Source organism: Scyliorhinus torazame, chromosome 3 (genome assembly GCF_047496885.1).
Source record: "Scyliorhinus torazame isolate Kashiwa2021f chromosome 3, sScyTor2.1, whole genome shotgun sequence".
In the NCBI taxonomy this organism is placed as follows: domain Eukaryota; kingdom Metazoa; phylum Chordata; class Chondrichthyes; order Carcharhiniformes; family Scyliorhinidae; genus Scyliorhinus; species Scyliorhinus torazame.
In genome coordinates this window covers 223,405,291-223,422,056 of record NC_092709.1, presented here as the reverse complement: position 1 = coordinate 223,422,056, position 16,766 = coordinate 223,405,291, and the positions used below count along the sequence as shown (strand labels likewise).

Genomic DNA, 16,766 nt, shown 5'->3' with positions numbered 1-16,766 from the left:
ATGTGGACTTCATTGGCTAGGCCAGCATTTGTTGCCCATTCCTAATTGCTCTTGAGAAGGTGGTGGTGAGCTGCCTTCTTGAACCGCTGCAGTCCATGTGGTGTAGGTACACCCACAGCGCTGTTAAGGTAGGGAGTTCCAGGATATTGCCCCAGCGACAGTAAAGGAGTGACGATATATTTCCAAGTCAGGATGGTAAGTGGTTTGGAGGGGACTTCCAGGTGGTGGTGTTCCCATGTATCTGCTGCCCTTATCCTTCTAGATGGCTGTTGTTGTGGTTTTGGAAGGTGCTCCCTAAGGAGTCTTGGCGAGTTCCTGCAGTGCATTTTGTAGCTGGTACACACTGCTGCTACTGTGTGTCAGTGGTGGAGGGAGTGAATATTTGTGGAAGGGGTAGCAATCAAGCAGGCTGCTTTATCCTGGATGGTATCAAGCTTCTTTAGTGTTGTTGGAGCTGCACTCATCCAGGTAAGTGTGGTCTATTCCATCACACTCCTGACTTGTGCATTGTAGGTGATGGACAGGCTTTGGGGAGTCAGGAAGTGAGTTACTCGCCGCATTATTCCTAGCCTCTGACCTCTTGTAGCCATAGTATTTACATAGCCAGTCCAGTTCAGTTCAGTTTCTGATCAATGGAAACTGAAGTGTTTGAGATTTTCCTCCACCAAACAGTCTTACAAATAAAATGTCACGGGGAGAGGGATTTGGTGAGATGTGTAAGACCCAGATACCTGAAGACTGTGTCACTGATGACAGAATAAAAGAAGAAACGCCAGAATGGGAAGACTATGATTGGCATCATTTACCACACAGTGATTTTGGCTGTCAGTTGTGGTAGTGTCGTCTTGATATAGGATGCAGCGCAACTGGAGCCCATCTTGAGTACCAGCTCTCTTGGAAGAGCTATCCAATTAATCACATTTCCCCCACACTTTCCCCATAGCCCTACAAAAGTTTCCTTTTCAAGTATGTATCCAATTCCCTTCTGAAAGTTACTGTTGAAACTGTTTCCATCTCCCTTTCAGGCAGGGCATTTTAGATCATATTATCAGCAATTTACTCATTCACTATTAAACAAACGGGTAAATTGACCCAATTACGAAGATGCATTGAATGAAAGTGTTTTTGATTATTTTGCATCTTAATAGTAACTTCCAATTCTGGTGGACCAAATTAAGGGCTTTCTTTGTCCACACAAGCTTTCAGCACAAAGTAAACTTGTGCTCCACAAGACATCTATTCAAATCATTCTCCTTATGGTTTGGCATTAGAAGCAAGTGGCACTTGCTCAGCAATAACCTGCTCACTGATGCTCCCTCTGGGTTCCGTCAGGGTCACTCAATTCCTGACATCATTACAGCCTTGGCTCAAACGTGGACAAAGGAGCTGAACTCCAGAGGTGAGGTTGAGTAACTGCTCTTGACATGAAGGCAGCCTTTGACTGAGTGCAGCATCGAGGAGCCCTGGCAAAACTGGAATCAGTGGGAATTGGAGAAAAAAAATCCTGCTGGATGGAATACCATTGCAGGAGTTCCTCAGCATCAAGTCCTTCAGCTGCTTCATAAGGTCAGAAGTGGGGAGTTCGCAGATAATTGCACAATGTTCAGAGCTATTCGTCACTCCACAGATACTGAAGCAGTCCATATCCAAGTGCAGCAAGACCTGGACAATATCCAGCTTGGGATAACAAGTGCCAAGTAACATTTGTGCCCCACAAGTTTGAGGCAATGACCATCTCCAACAAGAGAATCTAACTATTGCCCCATGATATTCAATAGCATTACCATTGCTAAATCCCCCAATAACAACATCCTGGGGCTTATCATTGACCAGAAACTGAACTGGCCTAGCCATAAAAATGCTGCAAGAGCAGGTCAGAGGCTAGGAATCCTGACTCCACAAAGCCTGTCTACCATCTACAAGGAACAAGTCAGGAATATAATGGGATACTCTCCATTTGCCTGGATCAGTAGAGCTCCAACAACACTCAAAACGCTTGACATCATCCAGTACAAAGCAGCCCTCTAACCAGAATACGTAGACAGCACCTTCCAAACCTACAACCATGATCGTCTAGCAGGGTGAGGGCAACAGAGACATGGGAAAGCCACCAACTGGAAGCTCCCCTCCAAGTTGCTCACCATCCTAATTTGGAAATATATCGCCGTTCCTTCACTGTCACTGGGTCAAAATCCTGAACTCCCTAACAGCACTCTGGGTGTACCTACACCACGTAGACTGCAGCAGTTCAAGAAAGCAGCTCACCACCAATTTCTCGAGTTCGTGATGGGCAATAAATGCTGACCCTAGCTATCAATGTCACATTCCTATGAATGAATTGTAAAAAATAGAAGATTAAACGGAGTCAACTGTCCATTTGTAACTTAATAGCAATTATTGCACAGAACCATGGTCATATCCTACCTGGTGTTTTTCAGCATTCCAATTTCATCCAGCACTGAACCTCCGGAAAGTTATATGCCTTGGAAGGGATACTACAACATTTGGGAATTGGTAACCGAATGATACCAGATTTTAAATGGTTGAATTAGGAGAACTGGTTGCATAAACTTGATTTGTATTCCCTTAAAGTTTAGACGGATGGGTGTCAAGGTCTTGAAAATATGATTTGATTTTTATTTTCTTGTGGGGAATTCCAATCGGGAGAGGGGGGGGGAGCACAATCTAAAAATTAGTACTAAGGTATTTAGCAGTGAAATCAAACCTTTTTCGTGCAGGGTAGTGGAACTCTAGAATTTCCTCCAGCCCCTCCCCCCACACACCCACAAAGCTGCAGGTGCCAGATCAGCAGCATTTTTGAAGACTGTTGGTTATTGTTGAGTAAGGATGGCCGAGAAATGGTGCAAAGGCTGAAACATTGAGTTGATGTGGAAACCAATTGTATCTGATTGACTGGCTGAATGTACTCAAGTACAGGAAGGATTAAAAGCATTTTGCCTTTGAGGAAATAACGTATCCTTAACAGGATGGTGAAAATAAAAAAGAAAAGTTGATGGGCAAAAACATTGCATATAATTTTTTTTAATCTTTTGGAAGTGAAGAGGTACTTCGGGAAACGTTTCCAGATGGCAGGAGCACAGTGACTGAAGAGTGGCTGGCAGTGGTTGAGTAAAGGGAGAGGAATGAGGAGTGAATTGAAGTCCAAGAGATGGAGGGGTGGCATGGTGGCACAGTGACTAGCACTGCAGCCTCCACGCCAGTGATCTGATTCATTTCTGGCCTTGGGTTACTCTAGAGTTTGCACATTCTCTCCGTGTCTGCGTGGGTTTCCTCCAGGTAATCTGGTTTCCTCCCACAATACAAAGATGCGCAGTTCAGGTGGATTAGCCATGCTAAATTGTCCCTTTGTGCCCAAAGATGTGTAGCTTAGTTATGGGGATAGGGCAGCACAGTAGGCCTAGGTAGGGTGCTCTTTCGGGGGTCGGTGCAGACTCGCTAAGCTGAATGACCGCCTCCTGCACTGTAGGGATTCTATGGATATGGAAATGTGCAGCCAGAGGACATTAGTGCAGTAAGTGGAGTGATTGGAAAACAATGTGTGGGCCTTGAAATCAATGTGCGGCACCTAGCAGAGCTATGAAAGGACACGGCAAATTTTGTTTTAAATCTGAACAAAGTTGACATAAAAAGGTATCCCCACCTTGGTGAAAGTGGCTTCCAAAGAGACCGAAAAGCACAAGATTTTGTTCCTTGGTCCAGGTTCTCCAGTTGGAATGTTTGTTTTTTGGTTCTCCTATTGCATTGTATTTTCTTTGCTACCTTTCCAAGTTACTGCTCAAGTAAGACACAGACTAATAGGACATTCCTGGAAGGATTTCAAAATAATGCTCTTAAACTAAAGGTGGTGATGGATAATGGATTGCCATGCTTTTAAATGCTATGGTCACATTTATAAATTGAAAAAATAATGATCTTTTTCCCCCCTTTTGAGGTGTGTGCGTATCTTGGGTAAACAAGAAAATATCCGAATGGTGCAATTAGCCTTGTTCCAGGGTGCAGCTAAACAGGCACAGGTTGTAATAACCATGGAAATGAAAGCTTCTGACAACCCTGTGCTACAAAACGTTCAACAGGACCCAACAGTATTCTGTACAGCATTTAAAAAGAATCGAGTTTATCTGGTAATTGGGAATTTATGATAAGCAAATTGGTCAATAATTTACAGTATTGAAAGTTTTTTGTCTACCTTCTGAGCAATGCAGAAAATTGTAATTGCACATCCATGTCAAGAATGCTTAATGCAGATTGGCTTAATTTAAAAAAAAACTTGCATGCGTTTCATGTTTCATAAGTTTCCTTTTACTTTGTATAGCTTGGATCGGCTAAATTGGCAAAGTGATACAGGTCGGGTATCCAAAGTTTTGGGTGGAGGGGGAGGGGTGCATATGTAGCTTTGTATACTCATTCTACAGATATTGGTGCTCTGATTCAAGATTTAATCTACTAATAAGGCAAAAGTAATGAATAACCCATAAAGTTCCAACGGAATGGACTAGTAATGAAGGAACAAACACAAATCAGACTGAGTTGCCTGGGTTCCAAGGGTTGGACTGCCAGGGCTCAAGAGCCATACATCCAGTTTAGACATCATTGCTTTCTGATAGCCAAAAGACCTTTAACACGATTATATGTTATGTACATAATGGTAAATGGGGCTGGTTTAGCACAGTGGGCTAAATGGCTGGCTTGTAATGCAGAATAATGCCAGCAGCGCCTGTTCAGTTCCCGTACCGGTCTCCCCGAACAGGCGCCGGAATGTGGTGACTAGGGGCTTTTCACCGTAACTTCATTGAAGCCTACTTATGACAATAAACGATTATTATTAAATCTATTTTTTAAATGTATTCTTTAACTAAGCTGTTCCTTGGCTACATTATTATTTAAAGTTTACAAAGAGGGAACCAGAGGACACAAAGAGCGCCGAGTCTGATCGAGATGTCTTCAATGAGAAACCCTCCAAAGAGGAGGTCATGGCTGCCACACAAGCAGATGGTCCCAAGCGTGTTTCAGACAGTGCGATTATCCACACAACTATGGGAGATGTACATGTTAAGCTTTTCCCTGTTGAGTAAGTTTGCAGGTGTATTTCAAACTATTTTCTTGTGAAATGTAACTTTTGTGCTTTAAAATATCTGATAAATTGTTAATAATTTTCAGCTTTTTGGACTGTAGTATTATCAAGTAAAATGTTTGCTCTAAGAAGCTTTTCATGAAAATCCTGTTCCGATTTAATTGAAACTATGTTCTGTGCTGGGCTGGAGGCTCCCCTCAAATTAAAAGAAAAATGCTCCTGCTATAAGACCTGACATGGTGAGCTTCCAGCACAACCTGTTAATTAACTCCAAGTAGATTAAAATTGCACTTATTTGCACCCTTTTGGGTAAAGACATTTATTTAATTCTGTCCACTTTTTTCCTTTTAATGCATTTCCTCTGGTAACAATAACCAACACTTTTTTATTTTCTTGTATGAAGGTGTCCAAAAACTGTGGAAAATTTCTGTGTGCACAGTAGAAATGGATATTACAATGGACATATATTTCACCGTATCATTAAGGTATTTTTGACAGTTTATAGAATCATAGCATGGTACAGAATAAAAGGAGGCCATCGAGTCTCTTCTGGCTTTCAAAGAGCAATCCAGTTAGCCCCAGTGGCCCACTCTTGCCCCACATCCCTGCAATTTTTTCTCCTTTCAAATAGTTTTCCAATCTGCTCTAGCTCTCCCTGTTGTAAGGAAAACAATCTCAGATCCTCCAGTCGGTCCAAGTAACTGTAATCTCTTTACCGTGGAACCATTCTGGTTAGCCTCTTCTAAAGACTAAAGATTTCACATCCACCCTGAATTATGCTGCTCAAATTGGACACAGTACTCCAACTGAGGCTGAACCAGTGTTTTGCATAGGATCTCTTGTGCTGCTAAAGTCCCATATTATAATTTAGAAAACTGAATGCATATCTATTTGAATAAATATTAGGTGGTTATTGATATACAACCTCCTGTGCAGAATAGTTTTATTTTAGGTATTTTCTATTCTAGAAGATTACTAGGAAAAGGCAGATTAAGCCGAGCAGTTTAACCTGGAACACACTGTGCAGAGTTGGAGACTAAAATTGCTTGATTGATTGATCTGTAGAGTTAGATTACTTAATTGTATACAATATTTATTTTCAATTGGTATGGATAATAGAGCATAGAATGATTTAGGAGTCCAGAAACTAAGTTTTATGTGTGTTTTGTAATTAAGTGACGGAGCAGAATAACAGCAATGAGACTTTTTGCATTAGTGCCTCAAATCTCTAAAGTTCTGCATCAAAACTGAAAATCCTTAGACTAAAGTTCTCATTAGTGGTTCATTGTAGGGATGTTCCTAATAATTATCATAGGTACAGAAAACATTGCAGTTGGGTATTTGGTAAAATGAAGCTCGACCATAAAATGATTTTTTTTTTTAAAAGAGAATTTCATGTTGATCAAAAATACTCCACTCTTTGGTGTGATCAGTCAAATCAAAAACATATAGTAAATGTAAGACCAAAGCGTCTGCAAATATAATTTGAATTCATGCATCTTTACATAGGGTTTCATGATTCAAACTGGAGATCCAACTGGCACAGGGATGGGTGGAGAAAGTATTTGGGGAGGAGAATTTGAAGATGAATTTCATCCAACGTTGAGGCATGATCGACCATATACACTCAGTATGGCAAATGCAGGTGCCAACAGTAATGGATCGCAGTTCTTTGTAACTGTTGTACCCACAGTAAGTCTTTACAGTTTTTTGCTGTTATTCAGAATGGAATGTTAGTACTTAACACTATTTAATTTAATATCCAAAAACCTAAAGCTGTGAAAAATACTTTTTTTCATGGGATATCAGCATCGCTGGCTAGGCCAGCAATTGTTGCCCATGGGACGGTGGTGGTGAGCTGCCTTATGGAACCGCTGCAGTCCATGTGGTGAAGGTACACCCAGAGTGCTGTTAGGAAGAGAGTTCCAGGATTTTGACATGGCGATGGCGAAGAGACGGCGATATATTTCTAAATCAGGATGGTGTGGTTTTGAGAGGAACTTGCAGGCGGTGGTGTTCCCATGGATTTGCTGTCCTGGCCCTCGGTGGTAGAGGCAACCAGTTTAGAAGGTGCTGTCAAAGGAGCTTTGGTGTGTTGCTGCAGTGCACCTTGCACATGGTACACGCTGTTGCCACTGTGCATCAGTGGTGGTGGAGTGAAGGTTTAAGGGGGTGCCAATCAAGCGGGCTCCTTGTCCTGTATTGTGTCAAACTTCTTGTGTTGTTGGAGCTGTAAAGTATTCCATCTCACTCCTGATTTGTCCCTTGTAGATGGTGGACTGGCTTTGTGGAGTCAGGAGGTGAGTGACATGCTGCAGAATTCTCAGCCTATTACCTGCTCACAGTATTTATGTGGCTGGTCCAGCTCAGTTTCTGATCAATGGTAACCCCCAGGATACTTATTGAAGAAAACAACAGCCACACTTCCTAATTTAAAATGATATTTGTCACTGTAATAACACTTAGAACATAGAACATAACAGCGCAGTACAGGCCCTTCGGCCCTCGATGTTGCGCCGACCTGTGAAACCACTCTAAAGCCCATCTACACTATTGCCTTATTGTCCATATGTCTATCCAATGACCATTTGAATGTCCTTCGTGTTGGCGAGTCCACTACTGTTGCAGGCAGGGCATTCCACGCCCTTACTACTCTCTGAGTAAAGAACCTACCTCTGACATCTGTCCTATATCTATCTCCCCTCAATTTAAAGCTATGTCCCCTCGTGCTAGACATCACCATCCGAGGAAAAAGGCTCTCACTGTCCACCCTATCCAATCCTCTGATCATCTTGTATGCCTCAATTAAGTCACATCTTAACCTTCTTCTCTCTAACAAAAACAGCCTCAAGTCCCTCAGCCTTCCCTCATAAGACCTTCCCTCCATACCAGGCAACATTCTGGTAAATCTCCTCTGCACCCTTTCCAATGCTTCCACATCCTTCCTACAATGCGGCGACCAGAATTGCACGCAATACTCCAAATGCAGCCGCACCAGTGTGTTGTATAGCTGCAACATGACCTCATGGCTCCTAAACTCAATCCCTCTACCAATAAAAGCTAACACACCGTACGCCTTCTTAACAACCCTCTCAACCTGGGTGGCAACTTTCAGGGATCTATGTACATGGACACCGAGATCTCTCTGCTCATCCACACTGCCAAGAATCTTACCATTAGCCCAGTACTCTGTCTTCCTGTTATTCCTTCCAAAATGAATCACCTCACACTTTTCTGCATTAAACTCCATTTGCCACCTCTCAGCCCAGCGCTGCAGCTTATCTGTGTCCCTCTGTAACTTGTAACATCCTTCCGCACTGTCCACAACTCCACCGACTTTAGTGTCATCTGCAAATTTACTCACCCATCCCTCTACACCCTCCTCCAGGTCACTTGGAAAACTTATTTCCTGATTACAAAGCTTCATAACCTAATGCTGTTATTTAAAATGGTTCTCTGCTTCATAAATGCTTATACGTGTCCAGTTAAATGCTCTAGAGCTTGGTGCCAAACATGAATCCGTTTGGTGGATAGCAAGGGGAGACAGTGGCATACTGTTGTTGTCACTGGGCTAATAATTCAGAGGCTCAGGGTAATACTGTGGGGAACCTGTGTTTGAATCCCAGCGCAGAAGATGGTGGAATTTGAATTCAATAAAGAATCTGGAATTTTTTCACTGATGTCCTTTAGGGAAGAAAATCTGCCATCCTTACCTGGTCTGGTCTACATGACAGTTCAGATTCACAGCAATGTGGTTGACTCTTAATTGCCCTCTGAAATGTCCTAGCAGGCCACTAGGTTTCAGTGAATAAGGGATGGGCAACAAATGCTGGCCTTGTCAGTGATGACTACATCCTATGAGTTTTTTAAAAAATCTGTGAAAAGGGTAAAATGGAGGCATATGGACTAGTAATATTCAATTACTTTAATGCAAAGCAGAGTGAATTTATGAAATGGATTTCAGTGGGACTAATTGTGTCAGCACACCGGAGAGTTGGATAAGTATATGGCGAAAAAATTGCTTTGACGAACAGAATTAGAGAAGTAAGCTATTTGACTCCACAAGCCTACTCCACCATTCAATATGATCGTGGCTGAATTGACATCTGAGTTGTGTCTTCCCATTCTATACTCATATCCCTTGATTCCCAGAGTACCCGCAAAACTCTAGCTTGAATATAGACAATGACTCAGCATCGAAAGCTTTCTGGAGAGAATTCCAAAGGTTCGGAACATTTTGATTGAGTTGTGATAAATATTGAGCTGAGAGAGATTGGGGTGGCACTGTGGTTAGCACTGCTGCCTCACAGCACCAGGGACCTGGCTGCAATTCCAGCCTTGGGTGACTGTGTGGAAATTGTACTGTCTGCCCAAGTTTTCTGCAGTCCACAAATATGCAGATTTGGTGAATTGGCCATGCTAAAGTGTCCAAAACGTTAGGTGGGGTTACAGGCATAGGGTGGGGGCGTGGGCCTAGGTAGGGTGCTCTTTCAGAGAATCGGTGCACACTCGAATGGCCTCCTGCACTGTAGGGATTCTATGATTGTGGAATATTCTGCAGCTTGGACTCTGAGACCAGCCAAACGGATTGCACCGTTATTTTCTGATCCTGACCAGTTAAATGCATAATGGGTAATTATTATTTCCAATTGTGGAAAAACTAGTTAGTAGTGAAAGGATCTATAAATGGCTGCCAGTTTTAGTCAACGTATTGGGAAATGAAATGTAAAACTAGCTAATTCACACATTGTTTGCAATCTTTTCCAAAACGGTTTAATTTAAAAGAATTAAAGTTAAACTATAACTCGGTTTCCTCCATTTGATCTTGTATTTTCAGTAAAAAGTCTACTCTATAATTTTACTGTTTAAATGATTTCCTATTTTTTATTCTTGTACAAGATGTGAGCTTTGTTGGCTCGGCCAGCATTTATTGCCCACCCCTACTTGTCCTGGAGACGGTGTGGTGAGCTGTCTCCTTGAACCACTACAATCCATGTGGTGTTGGTGCACCCACAGAGCTGTTAAAGAAAGAGTCCCAAAGTTTTGACCCAGTGACAGTGAAGGAACAGTGGTACAGTTCCAAGCCAGAATGGCGGTAGCTTGAAGGGAAGCTTGCGCATGGTGGCGTACCCAGTAGTATTCTAAACTTTAAATGAGATTTGAACAGATTAACTTAAGATAATTACCAGACAACATCTATTCATTATCCAGGCACCAAAAGTAACGTAGTTCTTGAGGATGAGACAAGGTGTAGAGAGTTGAGACTTGTCTGAGAGAATGACATCAGAGTAAAAATATTAAAAATCCAAGAATACATTGAAGAGCATCTTTATTGTTAGGTCAGTGTAGCATGCTCTTAAGTTCAGAAAACACCTTGGTGAAATAGAGCCTCTGGCTGTGCCCTTTATCTCTCCCCGGCCACCCCTCCCATATCTTTGATCAATTTCATTTATTAAGCAAGAGATCATTGTTGAAAAAACTTAACATTGTACAATTTGTGAAGCTTCTTTATAAAATTGTTTATTGGCCATTTTTATTGTGAAATGTTAAGTAGTAACCCGGTTTTAATTTTGTTTGATAATTCTAGCCATGGCTGGACAACAAGCATACAGTTTTTGGCCGTGTGACAAAAGGAATGGAAGTGGTCCAGAGGGTTGCCAATGTGAAATGTAATCCAAAAACAGACAAGCCTTATGAAGATATCAGTATAATCAATATTACTGTAAAATAAAAGTTCTAGCTTAACCAAGTCGAAAATATAAATTGAAGATTGTTTCCATTTTGTGAAAGTAATTTTGTAACACTTATTTTTTTTACAGAAGGATTGGATAGGTTTTGCAATGTTTATCCATTTAATGCCAATAAATAGTGGAAAATCATGTCCTTTTAAACAGCGAAGATTGGTACTGCTTCCGTTTCTGATTTTAAATTGTACATTTGGACCTCACTCAACCTGCTTCAGTGTGTAATGTTGACTGAGTTAGAATTAAATGCTTTTTCTCCTCCTGCAATGTTTGAATTAAATTTCATACAGGTCCTATTACTGCACAACAACATTTCACTTGCAGTAGGCAACCTTCAGCTGCAAAATAATGGAAATATGTTCATTGGGTGTGCGTTGTAAGCATACACCTGGGGTTGGATTCTCCGCATCCCCACGCCAAAATCGCGGCTGGCTGCAGGGCGGAGAATCCATTTTGACGCACAAAATCGGGACTGGCGCCGGTTCCCCAATTCTCCGGGCTCCGAAGAGTACGCCGCAAAGCATCTACAGCGGCCGTTGCTGGAGGCCCACCCCGCCATTATCCACCCCCGACCGGCTGGCCGAAGTCCCAACGGCGTGGATCTAATATGGCCCGCGTCCACCCTGGTCGGGGGGCAGGCCGATCGGAGGCCGGGAGGGGGGCCTTATACTCGGCCGGGCAATGTTTGGTTGGGGTCGGGCGCGCGGCCAATCAGGGCATCTATTTTTAGTGTCCAGCTCCGCAGTCTGAGTCCGCCATGGAGCACGGTGCGGCCACTGGAGGCCGCCGCGGCGGTATGCATGCGTGGTCTCCGACCCGGAAGTCCAGGGGCCCGTATCTGTAGCAAAAGCTGCTAGATTTACGCCGGGTCCCTGCTAGCGCCCTGCAGGACTAGGAATATGTGGCCCTTCTGGCGTGAAAGTCCAGATTTGACGACGGCGTGGGGCCATAGTCCCAAAAACAGAGAATCCAGCCACTGGTGTGTGCCCCTCACTGTAATGCAATGTTGCAATCCCCCGAGTTATATTCAGGATGGTACTTTGCTATAGAAGTTACTCCCAGAGAAGTTAACAAAGAACTTGTAACACTGCATGATGCTTTTATGTAATAATTTTCTATACCTCTGCTTATTTTGTGGTTTAAAGAGGTCAGTATACTTTGAAGAGAACCACAGAAGCATTTAAAACTATTGAGATGCAATAAATGATGGCCTACCAAGGTTGATTAGCTGCCAATATTAACTTTTCATGAGGGGATTTGGCATGGAAGATGGGTAGGTGATAAGTACAGCTCAGCATCACCTACAGATTTGAGACCAAGTGTCTTAAGCAGTTTTGGTAATGTGATCTTGGACGATAATTCCAATTTTATGGATGGTTATAGCATAAATGAAAGCAAGTGTGAGATGGTGGTAGTTGAAATATAAATTGTACTACAGGGGATGATATAGCACATTTGCCTAATATTTAGGAATATAATTTGATTTATTGTCACCTGTATCGAGGTACAGTGAAACGTATTCTGCGTACAATCTAGTTCCATACATGAAAAAACATAAGACATGCATAAATACACAATGTTACATAGGCACAGGCATCAGGTGAGCATATGGAGTGTAGTACAACTCAGTAGAGAAGATGTGTGAAGAGATTAGTTCAGTCCATAAGAGGGTCATTCAGGAGTCTGGTAACAGCAAGGAAGAAGCGATTTTTGAACCTGTTTGTGCATGTTCTCAGACTTTTGTATCTTCTGTCCGATGGAAGAAGTTGGAAAAGAGAATAACCTGGGTGGCAGGGGTCTTTGATTATTTTGCCCGCTTTCCCAAGGCAACGGAGTCAGTGGAAGGGAGGTGGGTCCACATGATGGACTGGGCTGTGTTCATGCCTGTAGTTTCTTAGTCTTGGGCCAAACAGTTGCCATACCAGGCTGTGATGCAGACAGATGGGATACTTTTTTATGGTGTATCTGTAAAAATTAGTAAGAGTCTATGTGGACATGCCAAGTTTCCTTAAATTTCCTGAGGAAGTATAGGCGATGTACTTTCTTTGTCGTAGCATCGACGTGGGTGGACCAGGACAAGTTGTTGGTGATGTGCACACCTAGGAATTTGAAGCTGTCAACCATCTCCACCTCTGCCCTGTTGATGCAGATGGGGGTGTGTACGATACTTTGCTTCCTGAGGTCAATGACCAGCTCTTTAGTTTCGCTGACGTTGGAAGAGAGATTGTTGTCAATGCACCACGCCAATAGGTTCTCTATCTCCCTCCTGTACTCTGACTCATCATTGTTCCAAGATCCGACCCACTACGGACATGCCATCAGCAAACGTGTAGATGGAGTTGGAGCCAGATTTTGCCAGTCGTGTGTATAGAGTACAGTAGGGGGCTAAGTACGCAGCCTTGCAGGGCCCTGGTATTGAGGACTATCGTCGAGGAGGTGTCATTGTTTATCCTTGCTGATTATGGCCTATGGGTCAGGAAGTTGATCCAGTGCAGAGGGAGGAGCCAAGACCTAGGTTTTGATATGTGTTTGGCTGGAATTATGGTGTTGAAGATGGAGCTGTAGTCAATGAATAGGAGTCCTGACGTAGGAGTCTTTGTTGTCGAGATGCACCAGAGATGAGTGTAGTGCCAGGAAGATGGCGTCCACTGTGGACCAGTTTTGGAGGAGTAACGGGGGAGAAGATGAAATATGAGTGCAAGCTAGCTAGTAATATAAAAGATAGGAAGAGTTTTTTTCAATATATAAAAGGTAAGAGAGGCAAAAATAGACATTGGATTACTGGAAAATGTGGCTGAAGAACTAATAATAGGAAACAAAGAAATGGCAGAGGAACTGAATAGTTACTTTGCATCAGTCTTCACGGTGGAGGACACCAGTAGGATGCCAGAGCTCCAGGACAAACCGGGCAGATTTGAATGCAGTGGTCATAACTAACGAGAAGGTTCTGGGGAAACTAAAAGGTCTGAAGGTGGATAAATCACCTGGACCAGATGGACTAAACCCCCAGGGTTCTAAAAGAGATAGCTAAGGAGAATGTGGAGGCATTGATGGTGACCTTTCGTGACTATGGAGGCAGGAAGGGTCCAGAGGACTGGAAAGTGGCTAATGTAACAATGCTGTTAAAGAAGGGAGGTAGCAGATGGGAAATTATAGGCTGGTTAGCCTGACTTCAGTCATTGGTAAAATTTAGAGTCTGTTATTAAAGATGAGATTGTGGAGTACTTGGAAGTGCATGATAATAGGACTGAGTCAGCACGGCTTCGTCAAGGGGAGGTCATGTCTGACAAATCTGTTAGAATCCTTTGAGGACAACCAGTGGAGGTGATTTATTTAGAATTCCAGAAGGCCTTCGACAAGGTGCCGCAAAGGAGACTGTTAAATGAGCCCATGGTGTTAAGGGTAAGATGCTGGCATGAATAGAGGATTGACTGACAGGCAGAAGGCAGGGAGTGTGAATAAAGAGGTCTTTTTCAGGATGGCAGCCGGTGACTAGTGGTGTGCCTCAGGGGGTATGTGCTGGGACCACAACTTTTCACAATATACATTAATGATCTGAAAGAAGGAACTGAAGGCACTATTGTTAGGTTTGCAGATGATAAAGAACTATAGATGGACAGGCTAGGAGAGTGAGCAAAGAAGTGGCAGATGGAATACAATGTGGCAAAGTGAGGTTATGCACTTTGGAAGGAGGAATGGAGGTATAGACTATTTTCTAAATGGGGAAATGCTTAGGAAATCAGAAGCACAAAAGGACTTGGCAGTCCTTGTTCACGATTCTCTTAAGGTTAATGTGCAGATTCAGTTGGCAGTTAGGAAAGGCAAATGCAATGTTAGCATTCATGTAGAGAGGGCTAGAATACAAGACCAGGGATGTACTTCTGAGGCTGTGTAAGGCTCTGGTCAGACCCCATTTGGAGTAGTGAGCAGTTTTGTGGCTCGTATCTAAGGACAGATGTGCTGGCCTTGGAAAGGGTCTAGTGGTTCACAAGAATGATCCCTGGAATGAAGAGCGTGTCGTATGAGGAACGTTTGAGGACTCGAGTCTGTACTCTGAGTTTAGAAGGATGAGGGTGATCTTATTGAAACTTACAGGATAGTGGTTGGGCGATGGATTAGTAGGCACCTTGATGATTGTGTAGCAGTGGGTGAGGATGTTGGTGCCCTTGGTGGGATGGGTTGTGTTGGCGGAATTTTAGCGGTATGCTCGAGGTTGGCCTGGTTGAAGTCCTCGGCCACGATGAACAAGGTATTCTGTTTGACTTATTTACAACGGTGTACAATTCATCAAGTTCCTCCTTCACTTTCATCTGGGGTGGGATGGAGCCCGCCGTGATGATGGCAAAGTGAACTGCTGAAAATTTGAACCAACATATGTGCTCATTACAATCCAACTTGAGTTGCAAAAAGGACAATTTCTAACGGCACTTCTATTCCTAGTGCTGTGGAGCAGACTAGTGTGGTAGCAAATAGCAGCTTCCCCAACTCCTCGTACTGAAGCAGTCTGTGCCTATATGCAGCATTCAGGCTTGGCCTGATAAGGGGCAAGTAACATGCCACACAAGTGCCATGCAATGACCATCTTCAAGAGGAAATCCAAACCTCATGAAATTCAATGGCATCGCCATCCTGGATTTTACCACTAACCTGAGCTGGACTGGCCATATAAATACTGCAGCTACAAGAGCAGGTCAAAGGCTAGGAATTCTGTAGTGTTACTCACCAGACTCTCCAAAGCGTGTTTAACTGCAAGGCACAAGTCAGGTGTGTGATAGTATACTCTGCATATGCCTGTGTTATGATACCTTGCCTATTGTGATGAATTCCAACCCCACGAAGTCTTTGGCTGCCCAATAAGTTACCAGGTTTGTAAATTTAAAGTTTTTATTAGCTATAATAGACAGCTATTATAGAAGTCCTAACCACCCCTCCCTTTAAACTTGCCCCACCGTCCACAAACAGGGGTGTTAAAAAGATACGAGGATAAAAGCTTCGGTTTCAGATGGACATCTTACAGGTGGATTCTTTTAGTCAAGGCCTTCACATGGGTGTTCTTGTTTTCAGTCTAATGGTTTTGTAATGTAGATTCATCAGGATCATAAGACTTCTCTGCAGATTCAGAAACACAGGCAAGAAGCATATGTGGAGAAAGAGCGAGGGCAGCTCACAGCTCCTCCCAACGTCCAGAATCTTTTGTGTCTCTCTGGGTTCTCTGAAAACCCCCACCTGACTGAACCCAATCACTGTTGCCAGACAGAATACGGTATTTGGCCAATTCACTGGCCACCAGTCAACCAATTGAACTAAATCTCTCGGGTGCCAGAAAGTCTCAGTTCTTCTGCTGGATCTCCATAGCAGTGTAATATTTTGCAACTTTTGAGTTCCTACTTTTTCTGCTCGACTTAAGACATATGTCTATCAAATATCCTCGAATCAATAATGATAAAGTAAAAGAAATGGGAAATAAGGGAATCAACAGGAAGAGTCCTTACACTTGATGAGTGCAGCTCTAGTGACACTTAAGAAGCTTGACACCATTCGGCACAAAACAGCCGACTTGATTGGCACCCCATTCTCCAGTGACAGCAGTGTGTACCATTACAAAATACACTTCAGCTACTCACCAAGGATCCTTCAACAGCACCTATCAAACCCACAACTTCTACCACCTAGAAGGACAGGTACAGAAATGCATGTTCCTCTCCAAGCTACACCGCATCCTGACTTGAAACTATATTGCCATTCCTTCATGCTGCTGGGTCAGAATCCTGGAACTCCCTTCCTAACAGCACCAGGTGGACTGCAGCCGTTCGAGAAGGTGGCTCACCAGCACCTTAGAGGGCAACTGGGGATGGGCCATAAAGGTTGGCCTGCTAGTGATGCCCACACCTCTGAAAATTAACCAATAGATTTTATCAACCAAGTATCCG

At 43.2% G+C, this 16,766-nt stretch overlaps 1 protein-coding gene across 2 annotated transcripts in view; it reads left to right on the top strand.

Moving 5' to 3' along the window:
* Positions 1-11,103, top strand: part of ppwd1 (peptidylprolyl isomerase domain and WD repeat containing 1) — a 37,395-nt gene extending 26,292 nt beyond the window's left edge. Inside the window, exons 7-12 of one of the 2 annotated variants that reach the window (XM_072496928.1) lie at positions 3,953-4,142; positions 4,908-5,089; positions 5,496-5,577; positions 6,602-6,784; positions 7,364-7,392; positions 10,680-11,103. In XM_072496928.1, the coding sequence (XP_072353029.1) occupies positions 3,953-4,142; positions 4,908-5,089; positions 5,496-5,577; positions 6,602-6,784; positions 7,364-7,392; positions 10,680-10,719 (706 nt within the window). In that variant the 3' untranslated portion in view covers positions 10,720-11,103. The remainder of the gene's footprint in view (positions 1-3,952; positions 4,143-4,907; positions 5,090-5,495; positions 5,578-6,601; positions 6,785-7,363; positions 7,393-10,679) is intronic. The other variant, XM_072496927.1, reaches the window with a different exon arrangement.
* The last annotated feature ends 5,663 nt before the right edge of the window (positions 11,104-16,766 follow it).